Source organism: Cucumis melo, chromosome 9 (assembly GCF_025177605.1).
Source record: "Cucumis melo cultivar AY chromosome 9, USDA_Cmelo_AY_1.0, whole genome shotgun sequence".
NCBI classification, from domain to species: domain Eukaryota; kingdom Viridiplantae; phylum Streptophyta; class Magnoliopsida; order Cucurbitales; family Cucurbitaceae; genus Cucumis; species Cucumis melo.
Genome location: NC_066865.1, coordinates 23,103,856 through 23,123,969, shown reverse-complemented (window position 1 = coordinate 23,123,969; position 20,114 = coordinate 23,103,856). Strand labels below are relative to the sequence as shown.

At 28.0% G+C, this 20,114-nt stretch overlaps 1 protein-coding gene across 4 annotated transcripts; it reads right to left on the bottom strand.

The window, feature by feature from the left end:
• Window positions 1-267: 267 nt before the first annotated feature.
• Window positions 268-4,181, bottom strand: LOC103482702 (calcium-dependent protein kinase 26). Of its 4 annotated transcripts, none has more exons than XM_008438979.3 (5): window positions 3,961-4,181; window positions 2,674-3,514; window positions 2,276-2,572; window positions 1,147-1,572; window positions 268-815 (listed from the first exon to the last, which is right to left on the bottom strand). In XM_008438979.3, exons 2-5 carry the CDS (start codon window positions 3,263-3,265, stop codon window positions 559-561), a joined length of 1,572 nt encoding a protein of 523 aa, XP_008437201.1. In that variant the 5' UTR covers window positions 3,266-3,514; window positions 3,961-4,181; the 3' UTR covers window positions 268-558. The 4 variants fall into 4 exon arrangements, with proteins under 4 accessions (XP_008437201.1, XP_008437204.2, XP_050945810.1 ...); XM_008438982.3 differs by having other exon boundaries at window positions 268-986; window positions 3,961-4,159; XM_051089853.1 differs by having other exon boundaries at window positions 268-986; window positions 2,674-3,510; window positions 3,961-4,159.
• Between the last annotated feature and the right edge of the window lie 15,933 nt (window positions 4,182-20,114).

Here is a 20,114-nt window from a genome sequence, read left to right as displayed (position 1 = left end):
TACGGTTGAATAAAAATTTCCTACTAATCACAAATATTAATTTTAGTTTTCAAGTTAAACTTCTCATTTTAGATAATTCCAAAACTACAGTGTTTTTACAATTACATTTCAGAACTTCCAATATTCTAATAATTTCCCCCAAACTTCCCCCTTGGGTGACATTTGAAAATGGCCAGATCTTGAGAGCTCCTCCAGTACAAGCTTGAAAACAATGTTACACACCCAAAAAGGGGGGGGGGGGGGGGGGGGGGGTTGGAATTCAACACATTGAGGTTGTAATTATATTTTGAGTAACTATGCTAGAAAGTTAGGGGAGTTCTCAGAAAAGGCCAAGCAAATGCAAAACCTCTCACCTTCTGCTTAGTGACTACTTCCAAATATAACAAAGCATCAGAATCCCAATACCACCACATAGAAAATTATAGAACAAAAAGAAGAAAAAAAGAACTGCTCTGCCCGGACTCTATATAACAACAGATTTCACTTTCCTGAGACTGAAACGTTAAGAAATCTCGGGATCGTCGGCTTTTCACGTTCCTCTTTAACAAACTGGAAATGTTAACAGACAAGTGATAGCCTAAGGGATGGAGTTGTTGGGATATGTGTGCATGATGCCCATCGTATAACTGATTCGGTCACGATTAGATTGAGCTGATCGAGCTCGCCAAGTCCGATTGTATGATTCCTTTTGCTGGGAATGTTGGTCCCTCTAGATCCACCTCCCTTTCTAGTTTCTTTCCACTCCATTTCTCCAAACCTGTACTTGGCTGGAATTGTAGGTTCTAGCAGAAGAGAAAGCTTTCTCTTGATTGGTTCTGCATTTAAGATAACATGGTCCGTTGTAAAACTAAGGAAATCATCTCCAACTAAATGATATTCATAGAAATCCCAATTAGTTGCTGCTTTTGAACGAGGTATTGATAGCCATTCCAAAGATGAAGGAAATGGTTTTTTTTTCTTTGGATAAGAAACCGTTTCATTGGTTGCTGAAATATCAAAAGACATACAAAAGAACTCTGAATAAAGGGAAAACAAAACATGAAGGAAAGGTTTTCGAGTTCTTTTTCAACATTTTATTTTACTATACCACTATTCCAACCATATGATCAACATAATGAAAAGGATCTGAAAGTGAAAAAAACAAACCTTCATGAAGCGCTTCTGACAGTGACAAATTCGCTTTGAATCTCATCGAACTGTTTACTTGATCAACTGTTGAACATGGACTGAAGAAAGTAAAACTGGGAAGCTTCGGAATTGGGGATGAAAACTCAGTAGCCGTATCTAACTCAACGCAACTGCTGAAAGAAAATCCTCCGGGAACAGAACTAGGCGTGCCAACGTTGTCTAAAAGGAAAGAAGAGAACGATGATTTGCATGTGAAGACAGGGGAATGCCCCATTTGGTCCTCACAAATAACAGGAGTTCCATCACTGAAGCTAAAATCCCGATTTCTAACGATGAATGGAGCGGGCGAAGAACTCATGCCCATTTCCACCAGTCTGCAATCTCGAGCATCTTGCTTTTCCTGCTCTTGAGATGCTTGGGCAGCATCTTTCATCCATGAATGAGCTACAAGAAACATAAAGTTGTTTGCTTTTCAGAGAAGAAGAAACAAAGAATGGCGCATTCTGTTGGCATGTGATGCATGGGCTTATTCCAAAATTGAAAGCTAACACCAAGCGTAGGCTGACATATTCCAGCACGAATGCTCAAGGGTTGTATTAGTCGATAATCAACAATTTGAGAATTATGCAAAATCATATATGTTAGTTCGTCACACCATACCAAATTCCCAAGTAAACAAACCTTTCTAAAAGCCTGACATTAAAATATAAAGAGTACACTGTACAAAGTACTAGTCTACAATATTCGTGTTCCCATTCTCGGGCCCTGCAGAAGGGCGAAATTACAGATAGTTTAATCTGACTTTTGGACTATGGACAATGATGATAGCCGATAGGACCCAAATGTATTTCGAGGTACTTGAATCATCTCTTCTTGAGATCATTGTAATTTAATGTATTTCCTGACATTAAAATACAACGATGATAACCAAATGGCATAACAAACTCCCTAACTACTTACTACTATACCTTTAATAGCATTCCTATCACATAATGTTTGGCAATGTGGAAGATGGTTCTCAAGGCATCCAAGAAACAAATCTCGCATCCTTCTTCTTTAAGCTCTTCATTGTTGTTTTTTCTTACATGTTTACTAGATTATCTAAACAGATAAATAGAAATTCGGCCAAAAAAAGTCAGAGGATTACCTAGAACCTCCTCAGCAGTGAGCCGCTTTGAAGGATCCATGCAAAGCATCCTGGATATCAAGTCTTTCGCAGATGTTGATACGTGATCCCAAAGATTAGAAGGAAAACGTAATTCTGCAGCTCTAACAGCTTCAAAAATTCTTGATTTCGTCTTACCCCAAAAGGGTGGCATCCCGCTGAGAAGGATGTAAAGAATAACTCCAGCACTCCAAACATCAGCAGCTTGGTTATAGCCTCCTGCAAGGACTTCTGGGGCAATGTAAAATGGGCTCCCAACAGTACCATGCAAATTCTGACCTGTTGTCAGCATAAATGGTCATAAAACAGAGTTTTGAGGGATGGTTTATTAGTTTATGTTAAATACTAACTGGAGAATTTGAAAATTGTAGATGAGTTACCAGGTTTGATATAGGTTGCAAGACCAAAATCTGCCAACTTAATTGGAGATGAGGACGAGGTTGTGGCTAATAGAATGTTTTCCGGCTTTAGATCTCTATGAACAACACCATTCTCATGACAATATTTGACCACTTGAATTAGATGCCTGAAAATAACCCGAGCATCAGATTCCGAAAACCTGCCATGCTTCTCAAGCTGGTGGAAAAGCTCCCCTCCAGCACATAACTCCATTAATAAGTGCACACATTCTTCCTCCTCGTAGACTGCCTTTAGATTTACAACATTTGGATGCCCAGACAATCTGGACATAATTTCAATTTCAAGCTTAACACTGCGCACATCATCAACTGTCATCAATCTATCCTTGGCAATGGACTTGCAAGCCAACATCTCGCCAGTCATCCTATCAGAACATGATCGAATCACGCCAAATTGTCCCCAACCTAATCGTTCCCCCAAAACGTACCGATCTTTTAAACTTCCAACTTGCGTGGTTTCTAAAATTGTTTCACTGAGGCTTGAAACTTTGAAACAGTTGTAGAATTGTATAGATTGCCCAATCTGGTCACTTTCAGTTTCAGCTAGGTCCATACTAGGGCAACAGAGTTTAATGGCAGGACAGCTGAATTAACCTCACTACTATATCCTAACTTATCCAATCACACTCAACGACGTTTCAGAGACGATGTTCCTGAAACGTCTTTCCATGAATAATCAAACAAAAAACATAGAACAATGCAGAATCATGACCACATCCTGGACCAACCAGGTTGAGCTGATACTATCCAAGTTAATTTGCCATATGAAATCCAAGTTCAAGCATCAGCTTCCAGGTACTACCTAGCAAGTAAGGTGCAAGAATTACTCTTTAGATAGCAAAATCAAAATCCAACCTACTTCTCTCTTCTCAATCTCCCCAAAATTTTCAAATTCAAACACACCCAATCATCAAAATTCAACAAATTGATGAAACAAAAATTTCATTTCACAAAAAACACTACAAGAATCACAAGCCACTAAAACGAAATTGAAACTTCGAAAGCTGAAAATTTTTAAAAACAAAAAAAGTCCAAAAAAAAAAAAAAAAAAAAGACCCACCATCAAATACACACTTCAACTACTGATGAAAATCGAAACAGACCCAAATGCAAGTAAATCCAAATTCGGATCAAGAGAAGAAACCAAACAAAAAAACCCATCACGATCATAAGTCCAATATGAGAAAAGAAACAGTACAAGCATCAGAAAAAAAAAAACCCCCAAAACAAAATACAGAAATCGCGTACCAGAAGAATCATCCGAGCTCGATTCCTTTGTCCCCCCAACCTTCAATCAAATGACTGAAAGACAACAAAAATGGACAACTGAGAGATGAAACTGAAGAAAAAAAAGAGAAAGAACTCTTGAAAATGCCATCGTGGAACAAGTCCAATCCATTAAACCTCCATATTGTTCAAACCCAGTCTTCACTTTCACACTATTTCAAAAAAGGCTCTTCTTTTCCTTTGCCTCCTTCTTAACCGGCTACCGGCTAAACCCAACTCCATTTCCCTTCCCCCCACTTAAAATTAATTATTAATTAATTAATTAATTAATCAATCAATAATCATCATTAAGAAAAACACACAAAGCATCCAAAATTAAAGCCATGGGAAAAAACCACGCCACAAAAGTTTGACACGTGTCATCTAGCCGTTCTTTATCTATATAAACAAAAAAAAAAATTAAAGCATAATTACGATTTTGTCCCCCACATGTACATGTGCACCAATTATGGCCTCCGTTGCTGTACAACTGGAAACAGCATTACTTTATTTATTTATTTACCAACATTATCTCTCCTTTAAATTCAACGACACTTTTATTAATATTATTATTATTTCCCTTTTTTAAAAACCTTTTTGCTATGCCACCAAATTTTTAATTTAACCAATACATATATATATAATTTTACAAACAAAAAAAAAGTTGGCATTTTATACATAAGCATGACGAAGTTTAAAGTGAATACTGAATGGTCACAGTACAGTAGCTATCACATGAGCAGTTATATGTTATATATGTTTCATGTGATTCCGCGACGTGGAAGAATGTGAGTGGCTGTCATAACATTTGATTGTACCTCATCGTGAGAATAGGGGTACACGAACCCACTTGAATGGGAAATTATTTATGTTTCCAAAAATAATTATTTTTATTTTATCTTCAAATAAGAAATTGGTCAACATCAAATATTTTCCTCTTTTTTCATATCGTCAACGTTTTAGAAGAGAATAATAATATATATATATATATATATACTTTTTTTTTTTTTTGGTAAATTCACATATGATTGAAAGACTATTAATTTTGTGTGAAAGTATGCATACAATTCCAAGGATATTTCTAGAAAAAAAACATGAACATGAGAAAACACAATAATTTTCCCAAACTAAAAGAATTCAAAATGGAATCTGTTTGGTTGTGTCTATTGAGATAGTTTTTTGTTTTTTTTTTTTTTTAAATTGTTTTGATTTATTCAAAATGTGTGTTTATTAATTAGATGGAACTTAAGTGGAAGATATTATGCCAAATTACTCTATGACAGAAACAAACAAATTTCATCTCTAAGTTTGAGAGGAGACTCTCAAAAGAATATGTATAATATTCAAAGATGATACCAAAAGTTTGTAGCATAGTTCTAAAATGACTTTACAAACTTCAAAAAGATACTAATTTGTCTAAATTATATGGATAATTTATTTTGTTTTTCGCATTTAAATGAAAGTACTTTCCATCTTTTCTATGCAATTCTTTTGAGAAATTAGTTAAAGTCAAGAAAATTTGTTGAAAATATTTTAAAACAATAATAAAATTTTAAATTTCTTATCAATTTTTATTGATAATATAAATTAAATTTTGTTATATTTTATAAATATTTTGATTCATCATGTTATAATGGGTTTACTGAATCTTTCCCATATGTTTTTCAAAACTTAGGTTGAATTTTAGAGTAGATAATAAAACTAAAAAAGTCCACCTATAATTAGGTATAAGTAGTTAACAAGCTTTATTCCTTCCACCTTAAAAATGTTTTTAAAGGTAAGTCAAATATTAAAAGCTAAAATAATATAGTTTTAGAAGAATTTATATTGTTAAGGGTGTGAAAGTTGGAAACAGCTTTGGTATGGGGGCCTTAATTAAACTATTCAACTTGATTTATTATAGTATGGAAAGATTTGAGAATTAATTTGTATTGAGGCCAAGTGTGACAAAGTCAAATTGATCTAAACACTCAACAAATAGTTGACCTTACAGGTTGAGTTTACAATAAGATTATGGAGATATAAAAGATAGCCCTGTATCATCATATTCTTTTAAGCTTGATTTACTACCATATAAGAATAAGATATATCATTGGCGTCAATCCATCTCATTCTAATAATAATCATTAATAACATATATATGTCAAAATTTAAACTAGAAAGTATATTTGTTTGTACAGAAAAAGACGATAGGAGAATGTCTTCCAAAAGAGTGGCATTGCACACACTGTAGTGGATGTACTCACGACCACTTCAATACTCAAGTTAGTAAATTAATTAAAGGAAGAAGGACTAAGCTTCAAAGGATTTTTAACATAAGTCTCACATGCCTTAATCTTTTTAGATTATATGTTTTGAAGATCTACCTATGAGAGACTGATCTTTAAGGTTTTTGAGACTAAGTAAAGCGAGTGAAATATTTCTAGGTTGATTGTCCAGGCTCGATCAAGGAACTTTGATTGGGATCTAACTTACTCTTTTCATTGGTTCAAAAGGTGTAAATGAAATAATTCCCTAGTTGATTTTGTCGATCAAGCTCTAACATATTAATTACTTCCTCTTGAACCACTTCTTAGTTTTTATGTGTTATTTCTCACTTTCATAAATGTATCGCAGTATTTAAAGACTATTAACAATCTACAAAGAGTTAAAATTGGGTAATTTGTACTTGCATACAATATACAATATACAGTACGTTTGTTTATGCATCGTAAAATCTCATGAACTCACCACAAAACTAATAAACTTCTAAAACTCAAACTTTAATTAATATAAAATTTTCATTTTTATATATCTCATAAAAACTTATGAACAAATTACAAAATAAAATAAAACTGTGATCTAACTACAATTTAATTAATATTCATATGATTCAAATAATATATAACTTTATTATAACGAGAAATATCAACTACCTCAATTCACATAAAATTTATATTACAAGTTTCAAATTGAATAGATGCAATGATGAGTTATAGACAAGAATTGGAAAAATGAAAGGAAAACACAAAAGAAAGTGTTTGAGGAAATATATATACACACACACATGTATATATATAGAGAGGATGGTCAAAGGGCTTTTCTTTGGAAGAAAAATAAAAAGAAAAAGAAGAGGTGGGAGAGTTTTGTCTAAGAGAGGAGAGACAATGGATAAAACAAAAAAACATATATGGGAAAAGAAACCAAGTGGGGCTCATAGTCATATACTTAGGGTTTGGTTTTTGTCTTTTAAGGCCATACATTTACTATCTCTTTCAACTTCAATATTATTCAAACCCCTTTTTTTTTTTTTCAAATTTTTGTCCAACGTTGGTAGCCCATAACATATATAAATCATAATAAGGTTTACTCAATTTTTCAATAATAAAATGATAAATTTAATCTTCCATTAACTTTTATGTTCCCTCAATTTGATCCCTTATACATTAAAAAAATGTACAACAAGTTGGACAAGTTGTTATTTTAATAAGTTCTTGATTTTCTAATTTTTGGTCCATTAGATTTCTAAGACATTGAAAATGTGACTAGTAGATATAAATTAAATTTTGTGTATATAGAACTGTAAATTTTGTATTTTGTATTTAGTTGATTCTTGAAATTTGAATTATAATTAAAAAAGATTATAAACTAGATTTATACTAAAATACTTAAAAGTTAAAAATTAAATAAGTACAAACAATAATATAGTTAAAGTAATAAAGATTATTGTAAAAATTGTATTTTTCTCTTCTTTTTTTTCAAGTATTGTCTATCTTTATTTTATTAACTATTTCTTCCATTATTTTTATTTATATGGTTATTGATTCTATTTAGATTTTTCGTTAAGAGTTAGCTTAAATGATGCTTAAGTATACTTTTAACTACGAGATTTATCGCTTGAATCTTAATCTATTTTAATTTTTGGATATTAGGTTTTTTTCATGACCCTTTTGCTCCCAAGCTTTTTCTCTCTCTCTCTCTCTCTCTCTCTCTCTTTTAACTTTTCTTCTCTTTAGTTTATTTAATTTTTTTATTTTTCTTTTTTACCTCCTTCTCTAAATTTTAGCTTTCTTGATATATTTTTTGCTCTTTTTTTCCTCTCTCTTTATAAAGTTATTTTCCACAAATTCTGGCAGTACCCCCCAAAAAAAATGATGTCATTTATATCTAACTTTTATTTCTCTCTTTTTTGAATTTTTGTTCTCCCTATCCAAATTCTCTCTGAATTTTGTCCAGATATAATTTGTTCTTCCACCTACTAATTCTTTTCAATTTCAAAGATTATGTTTTGTTCACAGTGATCATTCTTAAATCGCTTTTGTTCAAATATAGAATCAAATATTAACATAATTTACAACACTTTTCCAAAATATTCAAGTTATTGAAAAACCACTTTTAAAAATATAGAACCAAGCACATTAACAAAAAAAAAAACAAAAAAAACACTTGTTAATAAAAGCAATTTTGTTGAAATATTTACTTGTAAAAATTCTCAAACATCCCTTTGACCACAATTATAAATATCTTTTTTAAAATTCAAATTCAAAAGAAAAGGTCAATAAAGCTGAGAAGATAAGAAAAAGTGAGAAAATAATCAATTAGAAAAAGAAAAAAGTGACATAGAGACCCACACTAAGTTAACCATATCACTCAATTTTAAATTATTAGGAGATGGTTAACCCAATAATAATCAAAGATGCCAAAAATGAAGACTAAATCTGTTTCTTCTTATTTTTAATGATCAGGACTAATTGAGCACACGGTCAGCAAATAAGATATAGGTATCTTACGCATTACTTTGATTTATTACACACCTATTCGATAAATTATAAAAAATAACAAATTTGATAAAATATAGTAAAATTTCAAATTATATCAATACTGAACATTATTATCGATAGATATCGATATACTTCTCTCAGTTATATCAATAAATAGCAATAAAATTTTATCAATATCTACTATTAATAGAATCTAAAAATATTATAATATGTTATAAATATTTTAATTTATTTTATTATATTTAAAAACGTCCTTTTTAACTTATTTAATCAGAAGAGGCGAAATTAGGAAGTGACAGAAAAATAGCAAAAATTAAGTTGCAAATTGTCAAAATGTGTGGGCCAATATCATGGGTTAATTTTTATGTACATCTATCATATTTTCAAATTTTAGGATTTGCCATATATGTTTGAAATATTTCCTATCATATCCTAATAAAATTAATTTGTAGTTAATATTATTGGATGAAAATAGAAAAATATTAAAACTATTTATCAAATATAACCAACAAAAACTTTAATAAAATATAAAATGTTTGATAAATTTTGCTACATCTTGTAAATAATTTCAATATTTTGCTATTTCTAAAAATACTTATAGTATTTATAATTATTTTAAATTATAACATTAGTTCATAATTTTTTAAAATTTGAATTCGTATATAACATCTCTCTAAATTTTAAGAATTATCCAATAAATTTTTAGATTTGTTCAACGTAATTTATTTTAAAATTTCATTTATACTTTTATATTTATCTATTTTTCTTTTTCTTGTTTTCACAAGTCGAACAAATAATGATGGAAAAATAGCTGTGTTAACTCTTAGATCACACTGGCCTCTTGATTGAGATCATACAACGCCTTTTACATTATTTTAAACGATTGTTTTACGTTTTGATCATTATTTAGATACGTGCAATTTTTTCTTATTTATGCTAAAGTAAAGTATATAACATTCCATTTAACATTTATCACTCTTCGCTCTGTATAAAACAAGATCTTAGAAGTATTTATCTACCTTCATATATGTACCCATATTGATCCTATACAATATGTGACGTAATTGTCATCTAGTACTCATTGAATTATTGAACAAATGTCATTTGTACGTTTTAAAAGTTCAAAGTATTATTATTGAAATAAAATTACGATAATTTTCATTTTTATCGTAAGAGTATTTTTTTTAAAACGTGATTTAGAAGTTTAAAGATATTAATAAAATTTTTAAAAATTTAGGTATATTTTTTAAATAAACTAGAAAGTGAGGAGTATTTATTTAGTTCACAAAGAGAGAATAGACTAAAGAAAGCCCAATACGTAGTTGTAAAGACAGCCCAATATACTTTAAAGTTCAGAAGTTGGGTTGGGCCGTTAATGTCCAAAATCTTTTAAGGCCCAGAAAGCTGTGGGCTTGAAGCCCTTCAACAGCAGCAGCTGTTCCAATACTCATACCTATGATTCAATTTCTATGATTTCTGTTTTCTTAAAGAAAAACTTTTTCACCCAATCTCATATCCTTTATTAGATTTATTCTTTAAAAAAATTATAAAAGAAGTATAAGTTAATCTCAATATTTCAAATTCATGTTCAAATAATAAAGGGAACATTTGTATTTCAAATTTAGTATTTGGTTCTAAATACTAAAAATCTGAATAAAATCATACTTTTGTTTGTTGAAGTTTTGATTTTAAAATCAAAAAAGCAAGTCCTTAAAATTAGAGTGTTTTATAGTTAACAGAGATCTTGTATATGAACACAGTAGATTTGAAAGGAGTGATGTGATGTTTTTACTTGGGCGTCACTTTTATGAATACAGAATGTGAAAAATAGACCCACTTTATTATATTTATGGCATTGGTGTTTACCAAAGTAACGAATGAGGATAAAATATGGAGTCTACCTCAAATTCGGAATCACATTCCAATTATTGATTCCTAATCTCATTCTCATTTCTTCTTCTTTTTCTTTTTCTTTTTACAATTTACACCATTTGTTTTTCTTTGTTATCAAAATTATTCACACAACAAACACACAAAATCGTATATGTATTTAAGTCCAACGAATTTACATTGTTTTTTTAAGACAAATTTATTGACCTTAATGTTTGAGTTTTTAGAGTAAATGTCTCCCACGATAGAACAAATTAACTTTCTTATAAGAGTAACACCTCGTCTAAAAGATCAATAAACGAAGCTTTGTGAATCTACCGAATATCAAGATTGTTAATAATTGAGAGAATTCTCTTTGAAGAAGACATTGGATTATAAACAATTGTCTCTTTTCCAACCAAAAAGAAAAATGATTTTATTTATAGATTTATCTGTGGTCATTCGAAAAGTCAAGTCATTTTCTATAATTTAGTTATTAATATTTTTCACGAAGAAATACAAATAGTTATTAGGTTTTCATGATGTAACTTATCCACTCGTGATACATTTATTAACGAAGAAATACAAATAATAACCATTTATTTCAACAACAACTTCTTTTGTCCATCTTTCTTTTTCCTTTTCTTTTTTTTTTATCGAAGGAACAATTTGAAGAACAGATGAGAAACAAAACTCTAACTTCTTGATCAAATAAATATCTAAACATGTCATGTTAGTTTTTTTTTTTTTAGTTTCTTTTGATATAATTTCTGTAGTTAAAGAATTTTTCTGTTTTATCCGTTTTAACTTTTAAGAATTAGTTTGGAGTAATAAAGTTTAAACAATTCGTTTTTTTTTTTTAAAAAAAGTGTGACTATATATAAAAATAAAAGCATCGGCTATATATATATATATATATATATATATATATATATATATATATATATATTCTCTTTTACGTATTTTTAAAGTTTGAATGTCACATCTTTCTTATCTCAACCATAATATTTTCTCAAAAAAAAAAAAAAAAAAAAAACCGTAACTAAGCAACAAATTTGTTTTATTAAAAAAGTGTAAAGGTACATATATTCAACTAATTTTACTGAGAATCAAATTAGAGCACATCCTAAATTTAATAAGAACGTGTCTAATACTTTATTTTATCAAAAGCAAAGTTCAATCTACTGTTCATCTTTATTTCTTGGACCCTACAACCTTTTATATATATATATATATATATATATAAGTCATTTCTCTCTAGCTATTTTAACCTTTTCTTACCTAACAAAGAATTTAAAAAGATCCAACTTAATTCTCAATTGAAAACATGTCTTAACCATTGATGAGAAACAAAAGGCTAATATTTTTCATATCTAATATGCTTCTCATTTTTTTAGTTTATTTTGATGAAATTTAACTATTAATTTAATCTTCTATGGAGTAGAGACAAATTAAAAAAAAAAAAAAAAACGTATCCTTAAAAAGAGCTTAAAATATGAAGATTAAATTTGAGATGTTTATTTATAATTATGATTATAAGGCAATGGAGAAAAAAGAATATTGTTTTAATTAATGAATGTTCAAATGATTTGATTAATAAAGGTGGTGGTCTAGGGGTGGCGGGTACGAATTTTTGGTAACCACATGTAGAAATTTGGCCCACACATTCTTACATTAATCACCAATCTTTTCCATTTTTATTTCTTCTCCTTTCATTTTCATATTAATTAAGCTTTTTATTATTCAATTTTATTTTTATTATTTTGTTCTTCGTAAGTTGTGTCGTAATTATTAGACGTGCACGTTAACATAACCTTCTTTTGTCCCACAAAAAAATAGTAATAATTGAATGTATCCATTTATAAGTTTTAACTAAATAGGTTCTCTTTTTGTTAAAATTGTTTAAACGATAATGAGTGTGAGTTTCAAGCAACAAGGCCAATATACTTGAATTTCAAAATGTATTTTAGAGATTTATTGAAAGCCTAAATACAATAGGATTGAAATATAGAGCATTTAAACCGTTATATATAAAATATTTTATAGTTTGTTATGTGGGTTGTCAAGAAATAGTTCCCTTCGAATAATATTAGGGTTAGCACATTTTGTAGTGGAATTAATGCATATTTTTGGATAAGTGTATCATTGTGAACCTCGTCAAGGAGTTGTTGGCTTTGTGGAAGTAAGATTGATCTGTAAGGACCGATCAAGTTGTAGGCTCTTGTGAGAAGGGTTGAAGCCACGTTATATTTAGAGAAGTCTAAGTTCATTTTTTTTTTTTTTTTGTTGATGGGACTTCATTTTTGGAGAGCCTAAGTAAGTTTGTTTGAAGTATTGTCTCAAACAACTTTTTAGAATGAATGTTGTAGTAGTAGGGATGAAATCTCAAGCTTAGAGTGCCTAATTTTAAACATTAAGGAGTATATTATACGTGAATGATGGTAGAAGATATTTGACTGATGATTTATAGCCAGGTTGATGTTTTTTTTCTTGATTTAAAATTTTCAGTTTGAAAATGTAAAGTGTGTTTGAAGTACATTTTCAAGTGTTTAATTTAAAAGAAAAAGTTGTTTTGAAAAAAATTAAAATATTTAATTATCACTCAAAATAGCTTCTAAAGTATATTTTAAATAGTTATTTCATCCGAATAGTTTAAATAAAAATGATTTTTTAAATAACACTTTTTTCTTAAGACAATTTAAACGATGCATATAGTCGATGGAGAAAAAAAGAAGAAAAAAAGCGTTGGGAATCGAAGAAGATGAAGATAAAACATGCTAAAATGAAGAGTAGGATGAGAAGAGGGAAGAGAATATAATTTTCATGGACGTTTGAATTTTTAACCCTCAAATTAAGAAAAATAATTTCACTTTTCAAGAAGTAAAATAAACATATAAATAAAAAGTCTGTTACTTATAAGATCAATTTTCAAAACAATATAATGGATTAAAATATCTATAAAATACAGTAATTTTTTAAATATATAATAATTTTTTTATATTTTATAAGTATTTATAGTATTTGGTCATTTACAATCATTTTTAAAAAAAAAAATCGTCAAAAAAGAAAGGGTTAATGTAACAAATAGATTCTAAAATGTTTGTATGTTTAAGAAAAAGATATCTACATTTTTTTTTAGAAATCTGTTATCTTTTTTTCTTTTCAATGAATGAGGTAGTCGACATAAAAAGATTATTAATAAACTTGTTATATTTATGCCCTTGTTTTTATTAAATATGAGAGAAATAAATATTAATCAATGGTTTTATAACCTCCCAAGATAACTTATGAGGAAATGAATTTATGAAATTAATTAATTTAAAACAAATTACGTTTAAAATCATTAAAAAATAAGATTTACAAGTGTTTAGTGGTTAATCATTCTTTAATTTGAATATTATATAATATTATCAAAGTATTCTTACTTAATCCTTTACTTCGCTATACCTATTTCTTCAACGATCGAACTCTAAAGACCACTTTTGATGATTATCTTTAATTATTGAGCAACGTAACTGGACAATCTTATTCAATAATCAACCCTAGACGATAACTATATTAGCTCCACCAACCAACTCTATCAACCAAATATGACAATCCAACTACCAAGGATCATCTCCAAAGAGCAACTCAATCTATCATATGATAAAAGAAATAATAAAGAAAAGCTGTCTTAGGGCTTTAGATTTCTTATACTTGTTCGTTTTTAAAATAAATTGCAAGGAATTAATAAGTTCTTTAAAAAAAACAAAAAATAAATTATATCAAGGAGTTTGGCAACTTGAATAATTTGAGAGAGTTAAATTTGGTAGGTAAAGAAAGACCAACTCACCTATAGGTTCACCAATAATTTAAAAGGTTTATTATCTCGTTATTCATATCAACTCACATTCCCTGCTAAAATACTCACATTTCTCGCTTCGTTAGTCATTTCAACTCTCCTAATTACTTTTCTATAATTATTACTAAGTCAACTCAACTTTTTGTTTTTATAGCAATCCAAACATTTATAAAAGACAAAATTTTATTACATCGTATATTTGTCAATTTTTATATGTGTGACGATTTGATAACTGAAACTATTGATTTATTAATAATATATATGTACACACAGTCCATTGCATATCACCATGGTTAATTTAGTATGAGATTATTCTTAATAATTATTATAATTAAAGTATTCACTGATTAATTATTTTGATAATTTGTAAATATTTCATGACCATATTTAATTTATATAAACTCTTCAAATTAATCCCATCCAATTATATTATTAATATTTTTTACTTATAAATGACTCCTTTACAAAAAAAAGAAGAAGCATAAATTATATATTTTCTTGTAATAAATTATTTGATTATTAGTTAATTAACCTTTGCCCATACTTTAAATTGTATTTTTAAAATAATTAGTCCTATAAAATTATATAATGTTATCATGATCAATAGAAAATTTACTTCCGTCGACGAGAATGTTACAAATAGTTATAAATATAACAAAATTTCATAGTCGAAATAATAGATGTTGATAGACTTCTATCAATATCACTGATCGACTATCAATATCAGTGATAAACATTCAAAGAAGTCTATTAGTAACTAAAATTGATAAAATCTAAAATTTTGCTATATTTTATAAATATTTTTTTTATTTACTTTATTATATTATATAACATAACACATAGTTTATCTCTATAATTAAAATCTACGATATTTTCCTACACAACAAAACAAATAATATTTGATCTTCAACTGTAATCTTATACTCAAAACAAATTATCTCCAAATATTATTAATAATTTAGATTCGAACTATTATAATATCCTCTTTTAGGTCTCACGTTATTCTTATATTTTATTCCCATGCAACAACTTTAGTACTATTTCTTTAGAAGAACATGCAAACCGCATTAATTAAACCTCTGTTTTTGAGTTGTGTCGGATAGAAAAACTAATTAGGAAAAAAGAAACCAAAAGTTCATTTATACGATATCAGTTTCTTTTAGCATAATAATTTTAAGGGGTATTTTTTTCCTCTAATAAACAAAACAGGTATTTAAGAAATAATTAGGAATGAGATCTGAGCAAAAGGTGGATCAATAGTATATTAGTACATGTTCTTTTATTCTCGTTGTTCCCACTTAAGACTTTCTACATTTATATTGGAAACAATATAGTCTGTTTTCGTCCCCTTTTTATTTTAACTTTTAAGTATAGTTTTTATTCTAACGTAAATTTGATTTTGATTTAGTTTGTAGAGTTTAAAACATTACATTTTACTTTTTAAGATTTGTGCTTTAAAATCTTGACACTAAATTGAAATTTTTAGTCGGACGATAATTGTAGGTCTTTTCAAGTCCATGGGTGATACACTTTTGGCCGCTTATTATTGTTCTAGTCGATAACAAATTGTGGTTGTGTTTTCTTTCTTACTCTTTTTTTTTTTTTTTTTTGGAATCTTAATTAATAAATAAATAAATAAAAGGTAGTGCTGAAGTCCTACGTGGCGCATGGCCATAGGCAGGGTTGGAACTTGGAATAAAGAAGCACCGAATGGAGACAGGTGTAATATGTGGGTCCCATAATGTCAGACCGACAGCTTTCCTGGTGGCTAAGACTGGTCAACTTTGAGCGGCCACCTGTCTTCCACGTATGATTCTACGAACTCGCATATATTTGTCGCTTCTTCGAATCCCTAGATGCACTTTCCCTTTGTTCGATCTTTTTCGACAATGTCACATTTCCTATAGCATTTGTTTTATATATATAATTTCGATTCAATCTACCTTTATATATTATATAATTTATATTGTAAAAGAATTAATAAAATATTTATATGGACATTTTGTAATATCAATGCCTCAACGTATCTTTAACCTTCCTTCTTCCTTTTTGAGGAGTTTTATCGTAATAATTGGAGGATTTAACTAACCTTTTTCTACAAAACATTTTTATAATGTCAAAAAAATGATTTTAAATATTAATTAAGTGTGTAATATATATATATATATATATATATATTGTAAGTATTTTGGGAACTTATATTAGTTTTGATAGTTGTTTGAAAATTATGTTTTTAGAGTCACAATCAATAAAATAAAAAAGTGATAGTTGAAAAAGAAATATTAAACATTTAGTATTATTCATAGAAACAAATAAATAATACGTAAAGCAAATGGGGTTTTGATATTTAAATTAAATTGAAAAAAAAAGTTGGAAGTTTTCAATATAAACAAAAATGGTTGTGGTGGAATGCCACTTCAGTGGGGGAAGAAATTGAGACAGTGACATAAAATATATTTAATAATAATAATAGTAAATGTGCCATCCATTTACCTCTCATAGTTAATGCAACAAAATAATGCAAAAACTAATATAAATTAATAAGGGGATGTCTTTAAACCTATTCGAAGGCTATAAATTACTTGGAGTGTCAAATAATGAAATTAGTAAAGTACATTATAATTATAACATTTTAATAAGACGAATGTTTTTTCTCCACATATTTTTTATCGATTTTTTTTTTTATTGTCAAAGTCAACAATATTTTTTTTTCTTCTGGGATTTTCGCTGCCTTAATTTAATTTTCTTATATTTTTTTAGGTATTAAATCTTGTCAAGTTTTTAATTTTTATTATTTTAAATAATATAATGTAATATAGTTATTGAAGTGTTCATTTATGCAAATAAACAATTTTACTTACTCAAAGACTATAGCATGATCCAAAAGTTAATCTCTTACGCAAGTTTAATTTATATATTACTTTAACAATGTAGATTAAAATTATAGATTATTTTTAAATATAACAAAACAAATTAAAACATTTACAAAATATTACTAGTTCAAATTAATCTATTATAAATAAAAATTGATATTTTAATATATTTGTAAATTTTTTTAAAAGAAGTTTTGTTATTAAGAAAGCTCTAAAATTTGTTAGAAAGAGTTGATATAAAATCAAAGTTTAAAAAATCCAAATAATAATAAATAAAAATTTTGGAAGAAATGTGGTAATAATTAATAAAGAAAATGAATTGACTCACTGTTCTGCTACCAGCCAACATAAGATATGGTCACCAATTCGTTTCGTCCATAATGATGGCTTCCATTTAATTATTTGTAGGGCCAAATCATTCATTTTTCATTTTTACATTTTGAAAAGAGCAAAAGAAACTCAACATTATCAATATGATACCATTTGATTTTTCATAATCTTTTTAATGCTCTAATTTAATTCCATCGTATAAATTTGTATATTTATTTATATATGTATGCACCATTTTCAACTCGTGTTCATTAAAATAGTAGTTGAGACTTTTTATTTTATTTTTTATTAGTTGTATCTTATTCTATATGATACTGTTTTTTTTTTTTTGTTGTCAAGAATCTCATTTTCTCTAAGGTAATCGTTGAGACATGTTAATTGATTTTTTTTTTTTTAAATAGTTGTATTTATTGAATGATTATATTTAATCAATTCCGTTACAAAATTCTTATTTTGTTGATTGACACCCCTTGCCTAATTAACTTTAGAAGATTTTAAAATGTTTCTTTCAATTGAACTCGAAACTTCGAAAAATTTTATTTAACTTTCGAAATTTCGTTTTTCTTTCTTTTCAAACAAACTACTCTTTAAAAGTTGATGTGTTAAATTTATGAATATGCGTAAATCTAAACATGTTTCGAAAGTAAATTTTATTTTTTATTTTTTACTTTTTTCATTTACATGTGTAAATTTGTTTACATACAAAAATTTCCACAAAATCTTCCAAACATTCACTACAACAACTTTGATTTTAGTTAGTGGTAGCTTGCTTTGGTAGATCTCACGTGATTTTGTAATGGTCCAAATTCGCTTTAAAATAATATCAACTCTAGATTACATCATGAATTGCTTTCACAAAATCATGAAACGAGTATGAATGGAAGTGATGGAGGATTGAAACAGATCTTATAATTTCGCCAGTATACTTTTATTAATTGGACCATCTATTTTGCATAATTTATTGCTGCATTATAATGTGGGGTTTCTCTGAGGGTCGACGAAAAAAAAAAAAAAAGAGTAAAAAAGGAAAAGCCATATTTGTTAGAAGAATATAAGAAAAAAGTAGAAGATATATAAAATAAACAAATTTGTTTTTTCTGATTATGAAATGATGATGCATATGGAAAGTTAGGGTACAAAAGATATAATATAAAAGGAAATGGATGAAAATGATTACAGCCATGGAAAGCTTGTTATATAGTTACAATTTTTGGAAGTCCCAATTTTCTCAATACTTTATGCAAAATTAATAATAAGATAAAGAGAGTGATAGAGACTTTGTGTTGCAACTTGTGGATTTTTCTCTTTTTAATTATTTTCTTTTTCGCCAACAAAGTTACCTAATAGATAATCATCCTATCTCAGAAGTCGTGTTCCTTTCTCATTATTTTAAAATCATTTCAAACACATATTGGAATAATATTTATATTCCTTTTATATAAACTAATCTCTTGTGTTATTTGATGGGTTAATTCTAAATCATGTGAATAATAAAAATAGTCTACCAACTTACAAAACCGTTGAAATCTTGTTGAGCTTAACTAACTTTAATATGTTTTTTAATTGTTAGTTTCGAGAAGATTTAGCTAATTACTATTTCAGAAGTGGAAGATTTGATTCTATTTTTTTAGTACACTTAAAAAAAAAAACGTTACATTTTGTTTTTGACTTGTAAATATTAGAATATATAATCCTTTAAACTAAGAAGATATGCGCAGCACAAATAACATTTAAGGAAAAATTAATAAAATATATAGCACGGGATAAAATAATTGCATATATAGCACAAACACTATTAGAAGACCTAAAACTCACATGCAGCCACTATTTTGTGTGTTTATTTTATTTCTCAAATTAAGAGTTATCATTGGTAGCAACTATATGTGAAAGCAATTGTCGATGATATCTACTATCAGTTGTAGTTACCATCAATTATAACTATTTGTTATAATTACGAGTGTTTCTTTCCAATTTTCTCAAATTAAAAGTTAGCAGTGATAACAATTGATAGCTACCATCAGTTACGTAGATAGGTGATAACTTTCAATTTGAGAACTGTGTTATTAATTGCTACCATTGATATCAACTATTAACGATGGTTAATGAAGAGCATATTTGACATTTTGAAAAAATTTACTAGTTGAGCGATTTACCACTCGGATATAAATTCTTTAGAATTTTATACGTACATTAGTAATGTAGTGGTAGTTTATAACAAAAATTTATTTCATTTACGCTATTTTAAAGTAATCTTACATTGTCACAATCGTTTATAGAATTTATGTTCAAAGTTTAAAACACGTAGGAAATTCAATGTCGATGTTTCAATTTTAAGATGGTCGTAAATATTTCAAAAATGCAAAAAAAGATATTATGTAACTTAGACTACAAATATGTACTTTCTATTGTAGGATATAAATTGACATTTTCTCAAAATTTTAAAGCTTTGTTAAAAATATCTCA